Source organism: Notechis scutatus, chromosome 1, assembly GCF_049901735.1.
Source record: "Notechis scutatus isolate UNSWTSFEM ecotype Mainland chromosome 1, rNotScu1.2, whole genome shotgun sequence".
Classification (NCBI taxonomy): domain Eukaryota; kingdom Metazoa; phylum Chordata; class Lepidosauria; order Squamata; family Elapidae; genus Notechis; species Notechis scutatus.
The window spans coordinates 114,216,600-114,232,865 of record NC_142009.1 but is presented as its reverse complement, the minus strand read 5'-3'; the positions used below and the strand labels follow the sequence as shown (position 1 = coordinate 114,232,865).

Genomic DNA, 16,266 nt, shown 5'->3' with positions numbered 1-16,266 from the left:
CAACAGAGAAAGGTGTAGGCATAACGTTGCCATTATTATTCTTTTATTTGTCCACCATGAATAGAAGGAACATTAGCCCCACCGTGTGTGTGTGTGTGTGTGTGTGTGTGTGTGTGTGTGTGTGTTGCTCTCCTGGGAAATCATGTGTATCACTCATTACATCATCTCTCTCTGCACATCACATGAGACTGAGTCATCCACGTTCCTGCTTACAATTTTCAAGAGCAAGTCTAGGCAGCAGCTGCTTAATGTTCTGTCTTATAACAGCCTTTAATTTATAGCAGACAAACCCTTGATCAGTTATTTTTTTCCAGCTGCTTTTCCTATATAATTGAGGTTTGCTACATGTTTTTGCTTGTCAAATAACTAAAGAGCCTCAAAATGCCAACAAAGCCTACCATCTCATTCTCTGATAAAAACACAATTCTAGATTTTTGAGGCCGTTCTTTTTCCCGGCAGCATGACAGCCATACCAAACATTTGAGTTTATATTGCCTCAGTCCCAGCTTCAGATAAAAGCTTGGTGCTACAAAAATTAGCAGTAGGCTACACTGAGAGACACATGCATGCAATTATTTAGTGCATGGCACGCAGATACACAATTCTAACAGCAATGAGCTAGAAATAGACACTGCATAAATGAGAAAATAATACAATTTTTAAAAATAAGGACAAAATAAAAGTCACCAAAATATGTACCCTCGCATGATCCTCCAATCTCTTTACCAAATAAAGATGGTTTAGTTATCGGTATTATTGTAAAGAAAGATCCAGAGGAGGGCTTAGCTTTTTTCTTGGGCAAATCTTAGATTCTAGGGGAAATACCTGAATAATAATTTATTATGCTATTAATTCTTTTGTGAATTTCAGGATAACATTTCACATTTTCAATCTCACAGTTGTTACATTATGCACAGTAAACTGGACAACAGCAACTAGCTCTAAAAATCCCCCAGTGAACTTTATGGCTGAAATGGGCCATTCTATCAATGTTTCTGGTTCAATTGCAATGTTCCGTACTGCATAAAATCCAGAGAAAGTCTGTTGCCATTTTGTCTACCACAAACTCGCCCCTGGCAAGATAAATATTCAAAACCACTAAAATGCTTATGTCAGCTTTTTATATATATAAATTGCTTTTCTGGCCTGGAAAAGAATCATTGCAGAGCTGTTGAGCATAGGAACAGTGGTGTCTTGAAAATAGGTCACAGCATCGCCAATGGAAAAGGAGAAAGGTCAGCAATACAAATGATTATAGTAGAGACAAAGAACTGTATTTGGCAACGAGTCAAACAAGGATTGCATGTAGAATAAGCCAAGATGGGGAAAAAAGAAAAAATATTACAATGGTGGTTCTATTATATGCTCTCAACAACATAAAAGTCATAGACATCTAAGGACATGATTGTTTAACTGTGAGCTTGTTCCTGATTTCATCCTTTCCAAGGCAAAACCCAAAACCTTCACTGGATGATCTGCCTTCCCATCCACCCCACCCCCGCGCACCACTACAATATAAGAACATAAAGAACAGCATTATTTTTACCCTTAAGGCAGAAATAACTGCGTGAGCTGCATTCTTTCTACCGTGAAACAGAGGTAAACAAGGATTTTGCCATAAACACAACAGAACATAAAAACTGAAGCTTAAATGCTTTGGGCAAGGAAAGTAAAATGAGACTAGCTGTGTTGGTGAAACTATGTTTGTTCTGTGTCATTCTGGTAATTTTGTTAGAAAAAGAATGTTTCTGTCTACAATAAATTATACTAAAATTCGGTTTCCTAACCAACTATGTTCATACCTCTTGTTTATGTTTTGGGGCTTTTCAATTAATTAAATACAAAAACAAGAACTGCAACAAATTATAAAATTACGAAAGAGAAATAGATGAAAAAAAATATACAAGACAGATATTTACATATTATACATATACTGATAAATTCAAGGCATTAATCATTACAGTTACCCCTAGTTGATCTATATTAATCAATTCTGCAAAGCACTGAATTGTTGGAGCTGTATGTTTGTTTTTCTTAAATTGAACAGCAAGTCTTTTGACTATAAGCCCATTTTCTTTCTCCAACTCCCCATGAGCTAAATTTTAAAAGAAAATAAACATCTGAAAATATTAAATACAGAAAATACATGCAATTGCTTCTTACCTAAATGGAACAAATATATTAAAATAAAGCATCAATTTCATTGTATCTGCAACAATATAATGCAATGAGGACATTTTAAAAAATATTAATTCTTGCTGAAAGGATGTAACCTAAAATATTTACTGAATTTTTTAGTTTTTAACATCTTTTTATTAAATAAAAATGCCAGCAAAAAACCCCAAATACATACACTTTGGGATTTTTTACCTTTTATTTTTATTAACAAAATATTATGGAACAAAAAAGCCAACAGCAATTGTATGGTTTTTTTTTTTTTAAATCATAATTTACTCAGTTGAAAATAAATATATGTTGATCCATCCTTCATCAACTTTAAATTTTCCAGATGTTATGAATATTTTCTCAGCATTCTAGCACACATGGCCCTTGGTTGTGCTGAGGTTTGGATTTTAGTGAGCATTCATTCAGCGAGCCGGTATCACAAAAAGATGGTGAAGCTATAAACTAGTGCTGTGTATTTCACATGGATGGTTATGCGCAAAACCCCTCTTTTTGAATTATCAGAGCAGCAGTGGTTTTGCAAAGCACAGATGGCTGCTTTGTAAGCTGTACCTGGCTGTCCTGAAAGCAAAGCAGTTGCACACATACAGGCCTGCGGGGATAGCCGGAAGCCATTTTCATCCCACGTCAGCTTTGCAACAGCGTAACCGCTTTAATTATTGTTAAAAAATGTTTCTGCATGTTGTGACACATGTTCACATGCTCTCCATTGCCAGAGTATAACTCAAAAACAGTACTCACATTGAACCACAAACTAGCCAACCATAGTGTATTTTAGTCTGTTGTGCAAACCAAGGTCCTATGATTAGTTTATAGTACTTTACTAGGTATGTTGGGTGACTCCAGAAATTTGGTTTAAGAGGTTAGTATCTTTAGCAAACACAACCAACTACAAAGTATCAAAATACTTTCTAACTACAGGATTAGGATAATAACTAAGTTAGAGATATTAACGATATCTGAAAAACTTACCAGATTAAAAAAGCATGATTATGAAAGGTTTTATTCTAAACCCTATTAATAAAATATTCACCTTTTATCTATGTAATATGGCTTTAACTATAAAGTTCTAATAGAATAGGAAAACAGCTGTTTCCAAATTAGCAACTACTGTATGTTGAATTTCTGCAGTAAACTTACAGTACCATGCTTCTGTTTTATAACATTTAAACTTAAGGTTTGAAAAGTAACAAAATTTATTACAATTCACCATGTAACTGACCGCACAAAAGCTTGTACAGTGGAGATTTGATCCTTAAGTTGGCATAAACCTCTAACATTTTTAGAGAAGCGGTATCTTTTATTTCAGACTTTTTATTTCAACAATAAAACCCAAGAACACAGTTCATACTTTACCATTTTGTTAATGTTTTAAATGGTAAACATTATCAACACAGATTATTTGTTTTGTTAATAGTTTTACAAGTCAATAATTAATGTTTCATAGATGACTGGTACCTGAGAGCAAATTCTAGATCAAAAGAGATTACTAGAGAGATGAAGCCACTTCTAACAGTCACAACATTGTCAAGGTAATTATAGACAGAATCAAAAAATAGTAGACATTTACATTTCATCTTCCTATAGGAATCAAGGCACTATATATCAGGTCTGTACAGAAATTAGAAAAGAATCTGTAATACATTTTAGCATGATGAACAATGACGTAGGTTCTTGATAAATCTTTATTGCTTTTTAAAGTATTTTCCCATTTTAAAGTGACTAAATCAAGAAAATCTGGAGAATATTATCACTATATACATGACAAGATTTATGCTGAAATTCCAGGTCCATCTCTAATAATGACAATAAATTCCCAAACTAAATATATATTAAGAAGCACTTCCTCCTTAACTCTCCTGCCTGGTCGTCCTTGTGATTCTACTGAAGGACTAAGCTGATCCCAAAAACCAACCAATGCTCACCAACATGCTGCATACAACATATTCAAACACTTACTAGCCATCAGCCTGCTTAGTTTCAGCATATATGCAAATCATGTTTTATGCCACATCTTGGGATTTGTACATAGTTGACTTTCTTAAACATCATTCAGTCAGTTCATAAATGAGGGCAGATTGTAGCCCTAGAAATTCCCAAATCAGTTATTACTTTGCATCTTTTCAATATTATGTCATTGCCCTGCAGGAATTTTAGTCTAAGTAATGTGGCTTGGCTGATTTGTGAATACGGAAAATAGATGTTGCTTCACTTTTATTTCCAGTATTTTCAAACTTCAACCAATATAAGCCTATAAAACAAGATTAAAATTACCTGGAAATTTAGATGAATATTAAACGTTAAGATAAATGCTAATATTGCTCATATAAACAATTCTGTGTGAACAAAGTTTAGATATTAACATTGTCCTCTGTCAAATTTATCTCAATAAGCCTACAAAATGATGCAGTTAAGAATGTCATATATGCCTACATAAACAGTTACAAATAAAAAGCATGTTTTATTCAGTTTGCAGTTCAACTTACACATTTATTCAGGAATTGAATTCTATTGTGTGGCAATTCAAGACTAAAATCTTGCATCTTTTATTTTCACGTATGCCTCACCAAACACATTAGGACTTATTTCTGACTAAACATATATGGAGCAGACTACATACAATTTATTATCAAGACTAAATGTTTTGGAGGATTTTACAGAACCCCTTATGTGTAAGGAAACTATGGGTTCTTCTTGACTGGCATTGTTGCAAGAGAGGGGAGCAGAAACTGAGGAAGAACTGGTTGTTTATTAAAGGGACCAACCCTATTAAGAGACAGGCATTCTTGGCTGGAGACAAGCTTCAAGGTCCGAGAGGCCAGCAGGAAAAGCAGCCCAGTAGACTTATTTGCAGAGGCCTTCCAGTCTGTCCAGCGCACTCTTCATGTCCCGGATGGATCTGGCCAGGGCCGGTACCGGCTGCAGCTCCAGATCCAGCTCCTCGCAGCGGGCCATGAGCGTGTACATGGAACGGATGCTTGTGTCTACGGCCTCTCCCAGGCTCTCCACCCCATCTCGGTAGGTCTGGATGCAGCCCACGCTGAGGGTCGTCAGAGCCTGCAGGGCGCCTTGCACGTTTCGCAGCAGGTCCTCTACTTGCGTCGCCACCCGGACGGCCAGACTTGCCAAGTCCTGCAGCGCCTTGGGATCGATAGCCGGAATTTGGCAGGAGGCACCCATCCAAGAGCTCAGCCAGACCTGCTGCTGCTGCTGATGATCTAAGCCGGTGGCCACCAAGTGGGGAAGACTCTCCTCCTGGCGCACGGGACCATCGCGTTCCTCTAGCAACCCCGCAGTCTCCGGGCCTCGCGGTACCAACATTACTGCTGCCGCCTCTTCCTCTGCCATAGCCGGCCGCCGGCGTTCCTTCGGACTTCCCGCTCTTTACTCCTTCTCCTTGGGCAGGCGACCACTTCCCACTCTCCTCCTCCTTCCGGATTTGCGCTCACACAAATGAGAGGCGGGCTTAAGCAGCTTGCCGTCCTTGTGATTGGACGCCGCCACCGCCACCGCCCCACAGGGCCACTCCTAGGCTTGTTTACTCAGAATTCTACCGAATTCGGAAGGGCGGCCTGTCTCTAGACAAAAGGACACACCCCGCCCACCACGACGAGCTGCTACGGCCCACAGAAAACTTTTAAAAGGACAGCTGGCCGCGCGTTCGGCGTGTGCGCCGCCATCTTTGACGAAAATCACTTCCGGTGAACCGGAAAAGAGCTGGCGCCGCCATCTTTTGACGAAAATTGCTTTTACCAAAAGATGGCGGCCGCAACCAGCGGCCGGTAAGGCTTGTTCCGCGGCCGGTACGGTCCGCGGACCGGCGGTGGGACCCTGCTTTAAAGGACTCTGAAGAGTGACACACACCCCCGTCCCACCTCCTTGCAAGCTTTACGCCTGCCCGGATTGGTTTCGCGGATGCCGTAAACGAACGAGCTCTCTGCTGATTGGACAGGAGGCGGAAGCTCCCGCTGCCGCTTTGTTCTGATTGGCGGTCAACGGGAAGAGGGCGGGTCCTTCTCGGAGTAACAACAGTAGGGCGTTGAGGTTCCTCGCTTCACTCCCCCGCCATGTTCTCCTGAGAGAGGATCTGCTCGCTTCGACCAGCGAAGCTTCGGCTCCGGCCGAGGCTCAGCAGTCCCATCCCTCCTTCCCCGGTTTTTTGTTTTTGTTTTCCCTCCCCCTTGCTCCTCCCTGCCCTTGCGCTGCTGCGCATATATTCTAAGCCTTCACCATGGTGACTACCACAGCGCCTTCGCCCTTTCTAGCCCGGGTGTCAGACGGTACTGAGGACCATCGTCCGTTTCCTACGTCCCTTTTTCAACGACTCCTGCGGGCAGACTACAGCAGCGAAAGCCCCCAACCCGGCTGCTGTCCGGGACTAGGACCAAACGGTAGCGCAAGACCATCGCTGAAGAGAGTCAGGCGACGAAGAGGGAAGATCCGTTCTGCTCCCTCTGGCCTCTTACAGTGTCGCTGCTACCAGCAATTCCAGCAACACCGCGCCGGCTTGGGACGAAGGAACGCCGCGCAAGGGACGCGCAACCGCTGCGAAGTCTCCACCGCTTCGTCAGACTCTGGATTAGAAACGGGACGTTCCGGCGAGGAAGCTCCGGCGCCTTCGCCAAGAACGACCCCGGTCGTTTCAAACAAGCCCTTCAGAAAAGAGGTGAGGCGAACCAACCACAGGGCCGAAAAGCAGCTCTTGCTCGAAACTCGAAGGAGGAGCCGCGCGGAGTCCGCTCCAGGCTCGGCGGGCGGGGCCGAGTTTCCGTTACATCAAGCCAGCCGCCGCAGGGAGATTCCACGGGCGCGGATAGGTGGAAAGGGCGCGCCAATCGGCTTCGAGCCTGCGCCCAGCAACAGACGGAGTCGGCCCCTGGGCTCAGGCGAAAGCGGCAGAGCGACGCGAAGGCCCTGACCAATAGGAAACGGGGGAGGGCGGGCCGCCTCCGTGGCGGAGGCAGATGATTCGGTTTCACTTCGCAGTGCCCGCTGTGGGGGGGCGGGGAGCGCTTGTTTACCGAGAAAATGCCGCCCCCTCCCCCCCCAAAAAAAAATCCGGAGAGGGGAGTTACCTGTCAATTTGAATTGTTCGATTTGAGCTTCTCTTAATCTTGTATATGATGTATGAGTATGACTTTGATTTGGAAGACGTAGTTACAGAAGGGCCCTTGTGGCTTATGCTTCATCCTGGCAGGCAACTAGTCTGAATGTTTTTAAGCTTGACACCCACCCACCCCGATCTTCCAGGCCTTAGGGAGAGCTTACGGAAAATCCACTCTTTCCTGCTGAGGGCTCTTCCATTTTCGTAGTTTTCCCCCTCCCGAGATCTTTATCGCGTTTGCAACGTAGTATAATCGGATGGTTTATATAGGTAGGCCTCACAATGGAGCGCAAAATTTGTTAAGCGAGACACTTGTTAAGTGAGTTTTGTCCAGTTCTAGGGCTTTTCTGGCAACCGTTAAGTGAATCATTGCAGATGTAGTTAGTAACATGGTTATGTGAATCTGACTTCCCCAATGACTCTGCTTGTCAGGTGGCAAAAGGGGATCAGGTAACTCAGGGACATGGCAACTGGCATAAATGAGTCAGTTGCCAAGAGACTGAATTTTGATCATGTGACCATGGGGAACAGTCATTAAATGAGCTGTTGCAAGTTGAGGACTTATAGTACCTTAGTTTTAACTGACACTGTTTTTCACTTAGGGACATTATTTATTTTAAAATGTGTTCTTGAGAATATACATTTTTGTAGAAAACAGTATTACAGCTATGAAATCGTCAGATCCTTAGAACTGTAATCTGTCATTTCAGTGGGAACCTCTGGCTAGCTAGAGAAGTTACATTATTCTGTTAATCCAGAGTTTTAAAAGTTGAATATACAAAATAACAGCAATGGTCTGATTGATTGTAAAGATTCTCATATCATGTAGCAGTGCATTCCTCAGCCTTTTAGGCAGTAATCTCTAATTTATTCTTGAGATTAGTTGGATTGAAGCATACATCTGTATAGGATTAGTATTAAGATTTAGTATTAAGAATTCTACTTGTTTCCATTTAAATTTTTAATTATGATTTTTAGACAAGTGCTATCTCAAAAACTATTATCTCTAAAGTGAGACAGGTCCTGACTAGTTTACAAACTGAAGGCAAACCAGGAAATGAAGGAAAAGGATAAACAATTTGACAACAATTGTGAAGTGCAAACAGGCAATTTATAGCTAGGTGAGACTTTTATTTTTATATGGAACTTTAAGCTAACATGTAACAGAATAAAGGATTAACTGGATAAAGGATTATTTAATATTAAGAGATTACATATTATTGTCAGAGATATTTATGAGATTATCTTCTATCTTTGCAGTTGTTCAAAAACAGGATTGGAAAATCTGAGAAGATTCCGCTTCCTTACAATCAGCCTGTTCACAATATGCATCTATCTGACCAATCAAAGAGTAACAGACAGAGGAGTAAATGTAACATACCACTAAATAAATTTCCATCTACAAAAAAGTGTGAAAATACATTTTGGCAAGAATCATTATCATCTGAACTCATTAAAAGGCAGGAGAAAAAGCCTTTGAAAAATACAGAAAATTTTAAAGCAAAGAAATCTATTTTTGTGACAGAAGCTAACCAAAAAGAAAGTTACGCTGGGGCAAAATTTAGTGATCCTCCTTCACCCAGTGTCCTTCCAAAGCCTCCCAGTCACTGGGTTGGGAGCACTGTTGAATTTTCTGACCAAAACAGGAAGATGATGGCAGTCCATTTAAAGACACTCTTAAAAGTTCAAGCATAGCTTCTGGATACTGACAAAGAACATGCCAGCAATCTGAATCCAGCCTTGTTACATTTTGATGTTCAAAGGACTGACTAGTCTTAAAAACAGAAACCTGTATTCTAATTTTTTATGGATATGTAAATAATGTATATCATGTAATGTGTATATTCATATTTTGAGGTACATTTTAGTTTTGTTATGAAAGGATGTATTTTACATTGCCCATGCGGTAGATGGCTTTTGTACATAATAATGGACATCTTTTTAAAATGTGTTTGACACATGGAAAGATCTGTCAACATTTTGCACAAGGTATTAAGATTTTTCAAAGGAAAAAAATCTATTACTTTTCAAATGGAAATGTGAAAGCATTACTGTTGCACTACTGGAAAAAATTTTACAGTCCATGGCACACAATGTTTTATTGAAAAATAAGTTTTCAGAAAGATGTGAATTTGTTTGAAAACAATATATGGAGTTAAATTCAATTACACCATACAAGCTTCCATACAAACTTTGGCATTTGACACCTGAAATGTAGCACTTATTATCTAACATAGGTAACAGTGCTATCTACCAGAAATAATTGGCTACTTTTAAAAAAAATTAAATAAAAAAATTTGGCCTCCCCCTTACTTGGTGGTTATTTTTTATGTGTTTTCTGTCTGGCTTAATCTTGAAAAGCAGTATCAAATGCTAAGCATTTTATGTCAGCAATACAGGTTACATTTTCTAACTGCTAGAATTATTATTTAGAAACTTAAATAATGTATTTTACAATATTTCTTTTTATGATTAGTTCACTGCATTATATTAAGAAGATTGCATATCGGACACATTGATGCAGTATTCCATAACCTTAACAGTGATAGTCCTAATGGCCTAGAGGCCTAATGGTCACACACACAAACACACAATAGCCAAGGCCCCAAACAAAGCATATATTTTCCTGCAACTGAGATAGGCAGGTCAGAGTTCTTCCATTTACTCAGGTAAATTTAATTTTGCTGAATTTAGATATGGCTGTACAGTACTCTTCTGTATAATTAATAGGAGACTCTTGATCATGTATCTAAAGGAAGAAGATGTCTTCTGTACACTACTGAAAATGCAAGCACATCTTCATGGTATTTTTTTCAGCAGTATTCCCAACATTAACTGCAGGCTGTATATAGTTACTTGTTCCTTATCAAGCTCGTTCAGAAATAACATGATGTTTACCTGGAATGTGTCATTATGGGAACAATTTGTATATTTTCCAGAAACAAAACTTCCAGAACAGATGAAAGGGAATGTCACAAAAAACTGAGATGTTCGGTTTCTGTAACAATGAGCTGCACACTATCATTTTGGGAGCAGTACAAGTTGTATACGGAAGTAACAAAAAAGACAATTATTTCCAAGTTATATTACAGTATGGTTAATTTACAATAAAGACAAAGAACATTAACCCCAGCCCTGAAATACAGTTAGCACTGATTTTAATAAGAAAAACATTGTTGTTAGAACTATTCCATACTTTGAGGAAAGATGCTTTGTGGTACACAGTTGTGTGGCAACTGGCAACAATTCCTTAGAACCTTTTATTTTTCCAAGACTGCTTCAGGCTGCTGTAAAATCCCAGAAATAAATATTGTACATTTCATTTCAGGAAGTGCCAACAAATGCTACTTGATATCTCCACACAAGCACCTTACCCTCTGGATCGAATAGCATTGCACACACCTAGTGCTATATCTAGGCCCCATGAAAACTATATTTTGCTAAATATGTAACAAGAATCTTTGTTTAATAGAACTACAGTTTAGCCCATTTTGGTAGAAATCATCCTTCATGTTCAATATATTTTTAGGTGGAATAAAACAATGGTTTGGATAAATCCAGTTCTGGTCACATTTTCCAAAGCAACAAGCAACATTCTGTAGAAACTTCAAAAGGCTTGAAAAATGACAGATGGGATAGTATTTCAAAGCTGCATGTTTTCACAAAGGCAGACAATGTACAGTATACGTAATCCTTGACTTAGTTCATTACAACGCACTAAAGGATCAAAGTACTGCTCTCATATACTGTAAGAGTCACTACAAGCTAATGGAAGTAAATTGTATTCTTGCTGAATGTGACATGTATCAGTCTTGACTATATTTTTCTTGTAACAATGATTTTGGCCTTGGCATATAGTATAAACCATATATTGCTTATAGGTCTACCAAATTTCATACATGTTGCCTTCATGATCTGTGGCTGATCAATAGACCTCGATCCTATGTACACATGTATGTATGAATTGTTGTGACCTATAGTTTTGGCCTTTCTGCTGATGGTGTCGTATATGCAAAATGGCAGGCTTTTGCACAAGTCCAAAAGATTCTTTCAAGGCAAGCATGTTCAATAAAGCTGGATTTGCTGCTCCTTTTAATTACTTGTTGCAAATCTAGTTATATCAGCTGGATTGCAAGACTATGTAATTTGCTAATGACAGACCTTTGGAGCATCTTGCTCTTTTGGTGATGTAGGGAGCTGCCTCACTCCAATATGGCTCACACTGCTGTGTCCTATCTGCACAGCTCCTTTGTGAACTCAGTGAAAGAATCTCTTAATTCCACAACTGGGTACTAGTACCGCCCACAATGTAAAAATATTTCGACCATACTGCTCACAAATTGAAAGAGCTGTGTGATGTAGACAAGCTAGTATGAAACCATATGATATGAATAAGGTAACTATCTCTAACGTCAGTTGATCTGTTCCCTTGGGCTGCCCCAGTATGATCTGCCATATCTGAGTGAAGGGAATATGTGTTGTACATTGTGCAGACGATGTCTTCAGGAAGATAGTTTCAGTTTTGAGGCTCCATAAAAAAAGAGGGGGGGGAGACAGTCAACCAAGACCAACTCCAAAAGCCAAGAAGTCAATAATCAACCAAAAAGGCTCATTCTAGCTCAAGGCCTGGATGAACAACCAGGTCTTTTTTTTTTTAAACAAGTTTTATTAATTTTTCAGAAACAAACAAATCATCATTAACCATTACATACTTAAACCTTTTTCCATTATAAATTTAACAAGTCAGATAAAACCTATAATTCTATTTTAAACCATTTCCATATAAGCATACAAAAACCTCTTATCCAGTTTCTCTTCACTTTCCTTACTCTTATTCAATTTCATTATTATTATTTCATCTATTTCTTTCTGACTTGGCTACCATCATTCTCATTCTATATTTCTGCAAGGTTTTATTAATTCTCCCAGAAACATAAACACACAACACACAAGACATAAAAAAAAAAAGATCTTTTAGGAAAGTAACTTGGTCCCAGGTATTTCTCTCTTCATGGACTTCAATTGTATTCATGCTCATCTTACATGTCATTACTTATTTTATTTACCATTCTAAGTCTTCTATATTAGCTTCTCCACACATTTCACTCTTCTTAATTCTATCCTAATTAATCCATCTTAATTTGAGTCATTATATTTGTATCTTTTGTCCATTCTTTATTGTCCCTTTGTCTCGTTCCTTATAATAAAAAAAGAATTTCTCCTGAAATCACTAATCAGAGTATGATGCCTTTCTATCTCCCCCCTAAATTAATCAAATTAACATTTAAAATAACACCCAATACCCAATCCGATTCTGCTTGGTACGTTCTATCTAAATAGTAAATCCAAAATAATTAAATACATAGTTAAGCAGTAGATCTAAATATTGAATCTTATAACATTCCCATTGCCTTTTCCAAAAACAAATGCTATAATAAAATTTTTATAATAACATCAATACCATAATCTTATTAAACTCTTTAATTAAAACTCAATATTCTAAACCTTCCCTTTAATATTGTTAAATTTTAAAATCAATCATTACTAAACATTTCAACATTTTGATCTCTTATCAACTCTTAAACCATTTTAGTTTTCTATTTCTAATACAATGCTACGATATCATCTTATGTACCTTGCAAAATCTTTTTTGAAGAATTTATACTTTACCCTTTATCCCTAAAAAAGATTCCTTTTTTCCCATCTAGTTTCAAAACTTTGTGGCTTTTCTCCACCTTTTTCCTTCCTTTCTTCCCCCACCAAACCTTTCTACCCCCCCTTCTTCTAGCCTCTGCCTTACTGGCTTCCCTTCTCTGTTGTGTTCCTTTTTCCTTTTGTTTACTATCATTATATTGATTTTGCACCTTATTTTTCCCCTTCTTAAGTGTTTTTTTTAAATCTTAAGTCCTTCATTTCTCTTCCTTTCCCTCTTCCTTCTTTCTTGGTTAAATTCTGAAATTCATTAAAAATGGCTTCTTCCTCTCCTTCTTCTTCTTCTGCTGTCTTCATCTGTTGTAATGTTTGTTGATAGTTAGCAAGCGCCATTTCTAAAAGGAAGGCTTCTTTCAAACCATCTTTACCATCTTTTTTTGTTTGCTCATATTCTTTTCTCAGTTCCTCAACAGAAAAAGCCATTATAAATCTTTTCTTTTCCCCTTCTTTCTTCTTGCAGCAACCAAGATATTTCAAAAAAAAAAAAAAAAAAAAAACCAGTCCCAAAGTTATCAATCAGTCCAAGCCAAGGCAAAGTTCTCACTTTCTCTTCCTGGGGTAGTATCAATCAGAAAAAAAGAAAGTCCAAATCTGTTTCTTAAAGTCTTATTGCAATATATTTCAGTCTTCAAATCCTTAAGGCATCTCCTCCAACAAAGTCTTAGCATACAAATATTTTTTTTAGTCCTCTCCCTTCTCACTTATCACCCAAAGCCAGTTTTTACCTAAAAAAAATAAGTTTCTTAATATCCACTTATTAATTCCGTAGGGAAGGAGAGTAAACTTTCCTTTCAGCACCACCAAATTGCCGCTTATTTTCTCTTGTGGAAAGAATCATTCAGAAAGCCATAATTTCCAGGAATTTTGCTAAATATATCTCAGAGTCCCAGGAACCAAAAAAACTTTCTCTTTTCAAAAGCTTTCTCCACTTCCTCCTGCGCATTCTTACCCGGCTGCCAGCTTCTTTGTGGTGGCCATTACGGACCGCCGCTGCACCGTCTTGGGAAAAGGGGGTTCTGCCGGCTGGGAAGGGGGTCTGCAACACCCCCAAACCTCACTCCGGATCCCCCTTGTCTTCAGCCACCCCTACAGGGCAGCCTTAGCTCCAGACCCGTCCGGGTTGGAGCACCAAAAACGGCTAGCGCAGCAGGGATCGCGCAGTGTCGCGAATCCCTGCCGCTTGCAAAGCCGACAAACCGGAAGTCGAACAACCAGGTCTTAAGCATCTTATTAAAGGTACATGATTGTCCTGCCTGAAAAGTGAAATTTCTGCTTATGCCCTGTATGTGCAACAATTGCTCCCTCCTACTTTCTCTCAGAGTAAAACAAGCGTATTAAGCTTAGCTGGCAATTCCTCACATTGGCAGAATAGGGTCATAAATGTTTCTCTGGAAGGTGATTCCCTTTCAAATAATCATTTCCCCCTTTGATCCCTTCCTTCTTCAGTAATCCTGTCCAGATCCTATTCACAATCCCTTCAGGAGTTTTGAGTGAGCTACCCCCATCAAATGAAACTCTTCAACAGGTCCATCTTATTTCATCTTAATTTCCTGTTTTCTTCCCAGCTTCTTGAAATCTATGAGAATATATAGAAATCTGTTTCCCAGCAAGTTTATTGATGTTCAACAACATCTTGCTTGTTCTACAGCTTGTTTGCAGTTAAGCTCTAAGCTTAATTGCTACACACTTTCACAGATAGGCCGTATGTCTGTGTATGTTTCATAGACCAAAGTATGGATTTTCCTGAGTGAAAGAACAATGATACATCTGTTAATCTTAAAGTGACATTGGATTCGCCATTACAGTAGTTATTTTCAAAGATTTAAGACTTAAAGTTTTAAGATTCCAGAACTTTGAAGGCAGTTTTTTTTTCTCAATTCATCTTAATAAATATAAATATCTTATCTTTTTAGTTACAATTTCCTATCAGTCCCATTGTCTGATTATCTGAATATTTTTGTCAGTGTCAGATGTTTTAATATTATGAGCAGTTAGCACTGGAAATGACTTCCTTGCAATGTTAAAAACAGTATTTAAATTGTCACACCAGGCACTGAATATAGCTCTACTTTTCAATTTTTAAAACTGATCTATTAAGCCCTCCCCCTTCAGCTGGCCATATTCTTTCTTCATAAGAGGTACATAGTAGAAATTGGGTATCAAACAATAAAATTGCAATTGTAGCAAACTTCTGAACTGTCTAATAAGGTGATTACTATAGATCTTTGTCTGTTTCTTCTCTCCTCTTATTTTCCCTCTTCTCTCCCACTCTTCCTTTTCTCTGCTCAAGGTCAATTTCCAAAGTTCAGATTGCTTATCTTTGTGTAATTGTTTAAACTATTTATTTATTTATTTATTTGCTTGCCTGCCTGCCTGCCTGCCATTGGGCCATATCAAAGTGCTAAGTTCCAGAAACAATTACTAAAATTTGATAAAAGCAATTTAAAATGGAATTGGATAAAATACAAGACCAGGCCTGTCTCACATCCTATTTGATTGTTGCCTGTATAAGAGGGTGAGAGACAGATACCTCAGTCTATGTACCAAACAAATGACCCATTGGGATTCTCAGATCAAAACAACGTATGTGCGACCAGAATCTGAAAATAACATTTAACACAGCACAGTACTTAAGCAAAATGGTTCAGTTGAGATCTGCATATGTGGAACTTGATTGGGGTAGATTGCAGGGGTGACACTGAAATATAATTTTATCATATTTTATCTATATCTTAAATTATTGTATTCTTTTCCAATTTCATTTTAAATTGTATATTATACCAATTTCGTTTTAACTGTTTCAATGAATTTTTAAAAAGCCAAATGATCTTCAAACAATCAGAACACCACCTACGTACATGGACACCATTGGGGTTACATAGAAATCAAACTGACAATATTATTGGTACAAGGCATTGGAACAGCTCAGTTCTACAGTAAAGATCATGAATTGCTCATGTAGACAGACTATGGAATAGATCACGAACTACAACCAATTTCCACGATATGATCTTAAGCTTATAACCATTTTCAAAGAGAATATCAGGAATTGCTTTGAAATCTTGAACTCCACTGATAGTGAATCAGTTACCAGACAAACTACAGTATGAAATAAAACCATTATCAGTGAATATGAAAAGACATTGCCAAAGAACAAGAAACAGAAGAAACCAAATTGGGTATAAGTAGAAAACAAAAAGAAGCTAATGCCAAAGAAGCTGTTTTCCATCATTTCTGGGTTCCTCAACAAAAAGCCAATTGGGTAA

At 38.4% G+C, this 16,266-nt stretch overlaps 2 protein-coding genes across 2 annotated transcripts; one reads left to right on the top strand and one right to left on the bottom strand.

Moving 5' to 3' along the window:
• Positions 1 to 3,482: 3,482 nt before the first annotated feature.
• Positions 3,483 to 5,825, bottom strand: LOC148132950 (BLOC-1-related complex subunit 6-like). Its single transcript, XM_087943621.1, has one exon. The coding sequence runs from the start codon at positions 5,530 to 5,532 to the stop codon at positions 5,029 to 5,031; it is 504 nt and encodes a 167-aa protein (XP_087799747.1). The 5' UTR covers positions 5,533 to 5,825; the 3' UTR covers positions 3,483 to 5,028.
• A 413-nt stretch (positions 5,826 to 6,238) lies between these two features.
• Positions 6,239 to 9,600, top strand: PNRC1 (proline rich nuclear receptor coactivator 1). The gene is made up of 2 exons (XM_026666547.2): positions 6,239 to 6,850; positions 8,549 to 9,600. Exons 1-2 carry the CDS (start codon positions 6,416 to 6,418, stop codon positions 8,981 to 8,983), a joined length of 870 nt encoding a protein of 289 aa, XP_026522332.1. The 5' UTR covers positions 6,239 to 6,415; the 3' UTR covers positions 8,984 to 9,600.
• The last annotated feature ends 6,666 nt before the right edge of the window (positions 9,601 to 16,266 follow it).

What these genes read in the sequence shown, in the direction of transcription:
- LOC148132950 (XM_087943621.1), bottom strand. Translation starts at nt 5,532, where the DNA reads ATGGCAGAGGAAGAGGCGGCAGCAGTAATGTTGGTACCGCGAGGCCCG.
- PNRC1 (XM_026666547.2), top strand. Translation starts at nt 6,416, where the DNA reads ATGGTGACTACCACAGCGCCTTCGCCCTTTCTAGCCCGGGTGTCAGAC. An exon ending in ACAAGCCCTTCAGAAAAGAG is followed by an intron (nt 6,851 to 8,548) that starts GTGAGGCGAACC and finishes CTATCTTTGCAG; the next exon opens with TTGTTCAAAAACAGGATTGG.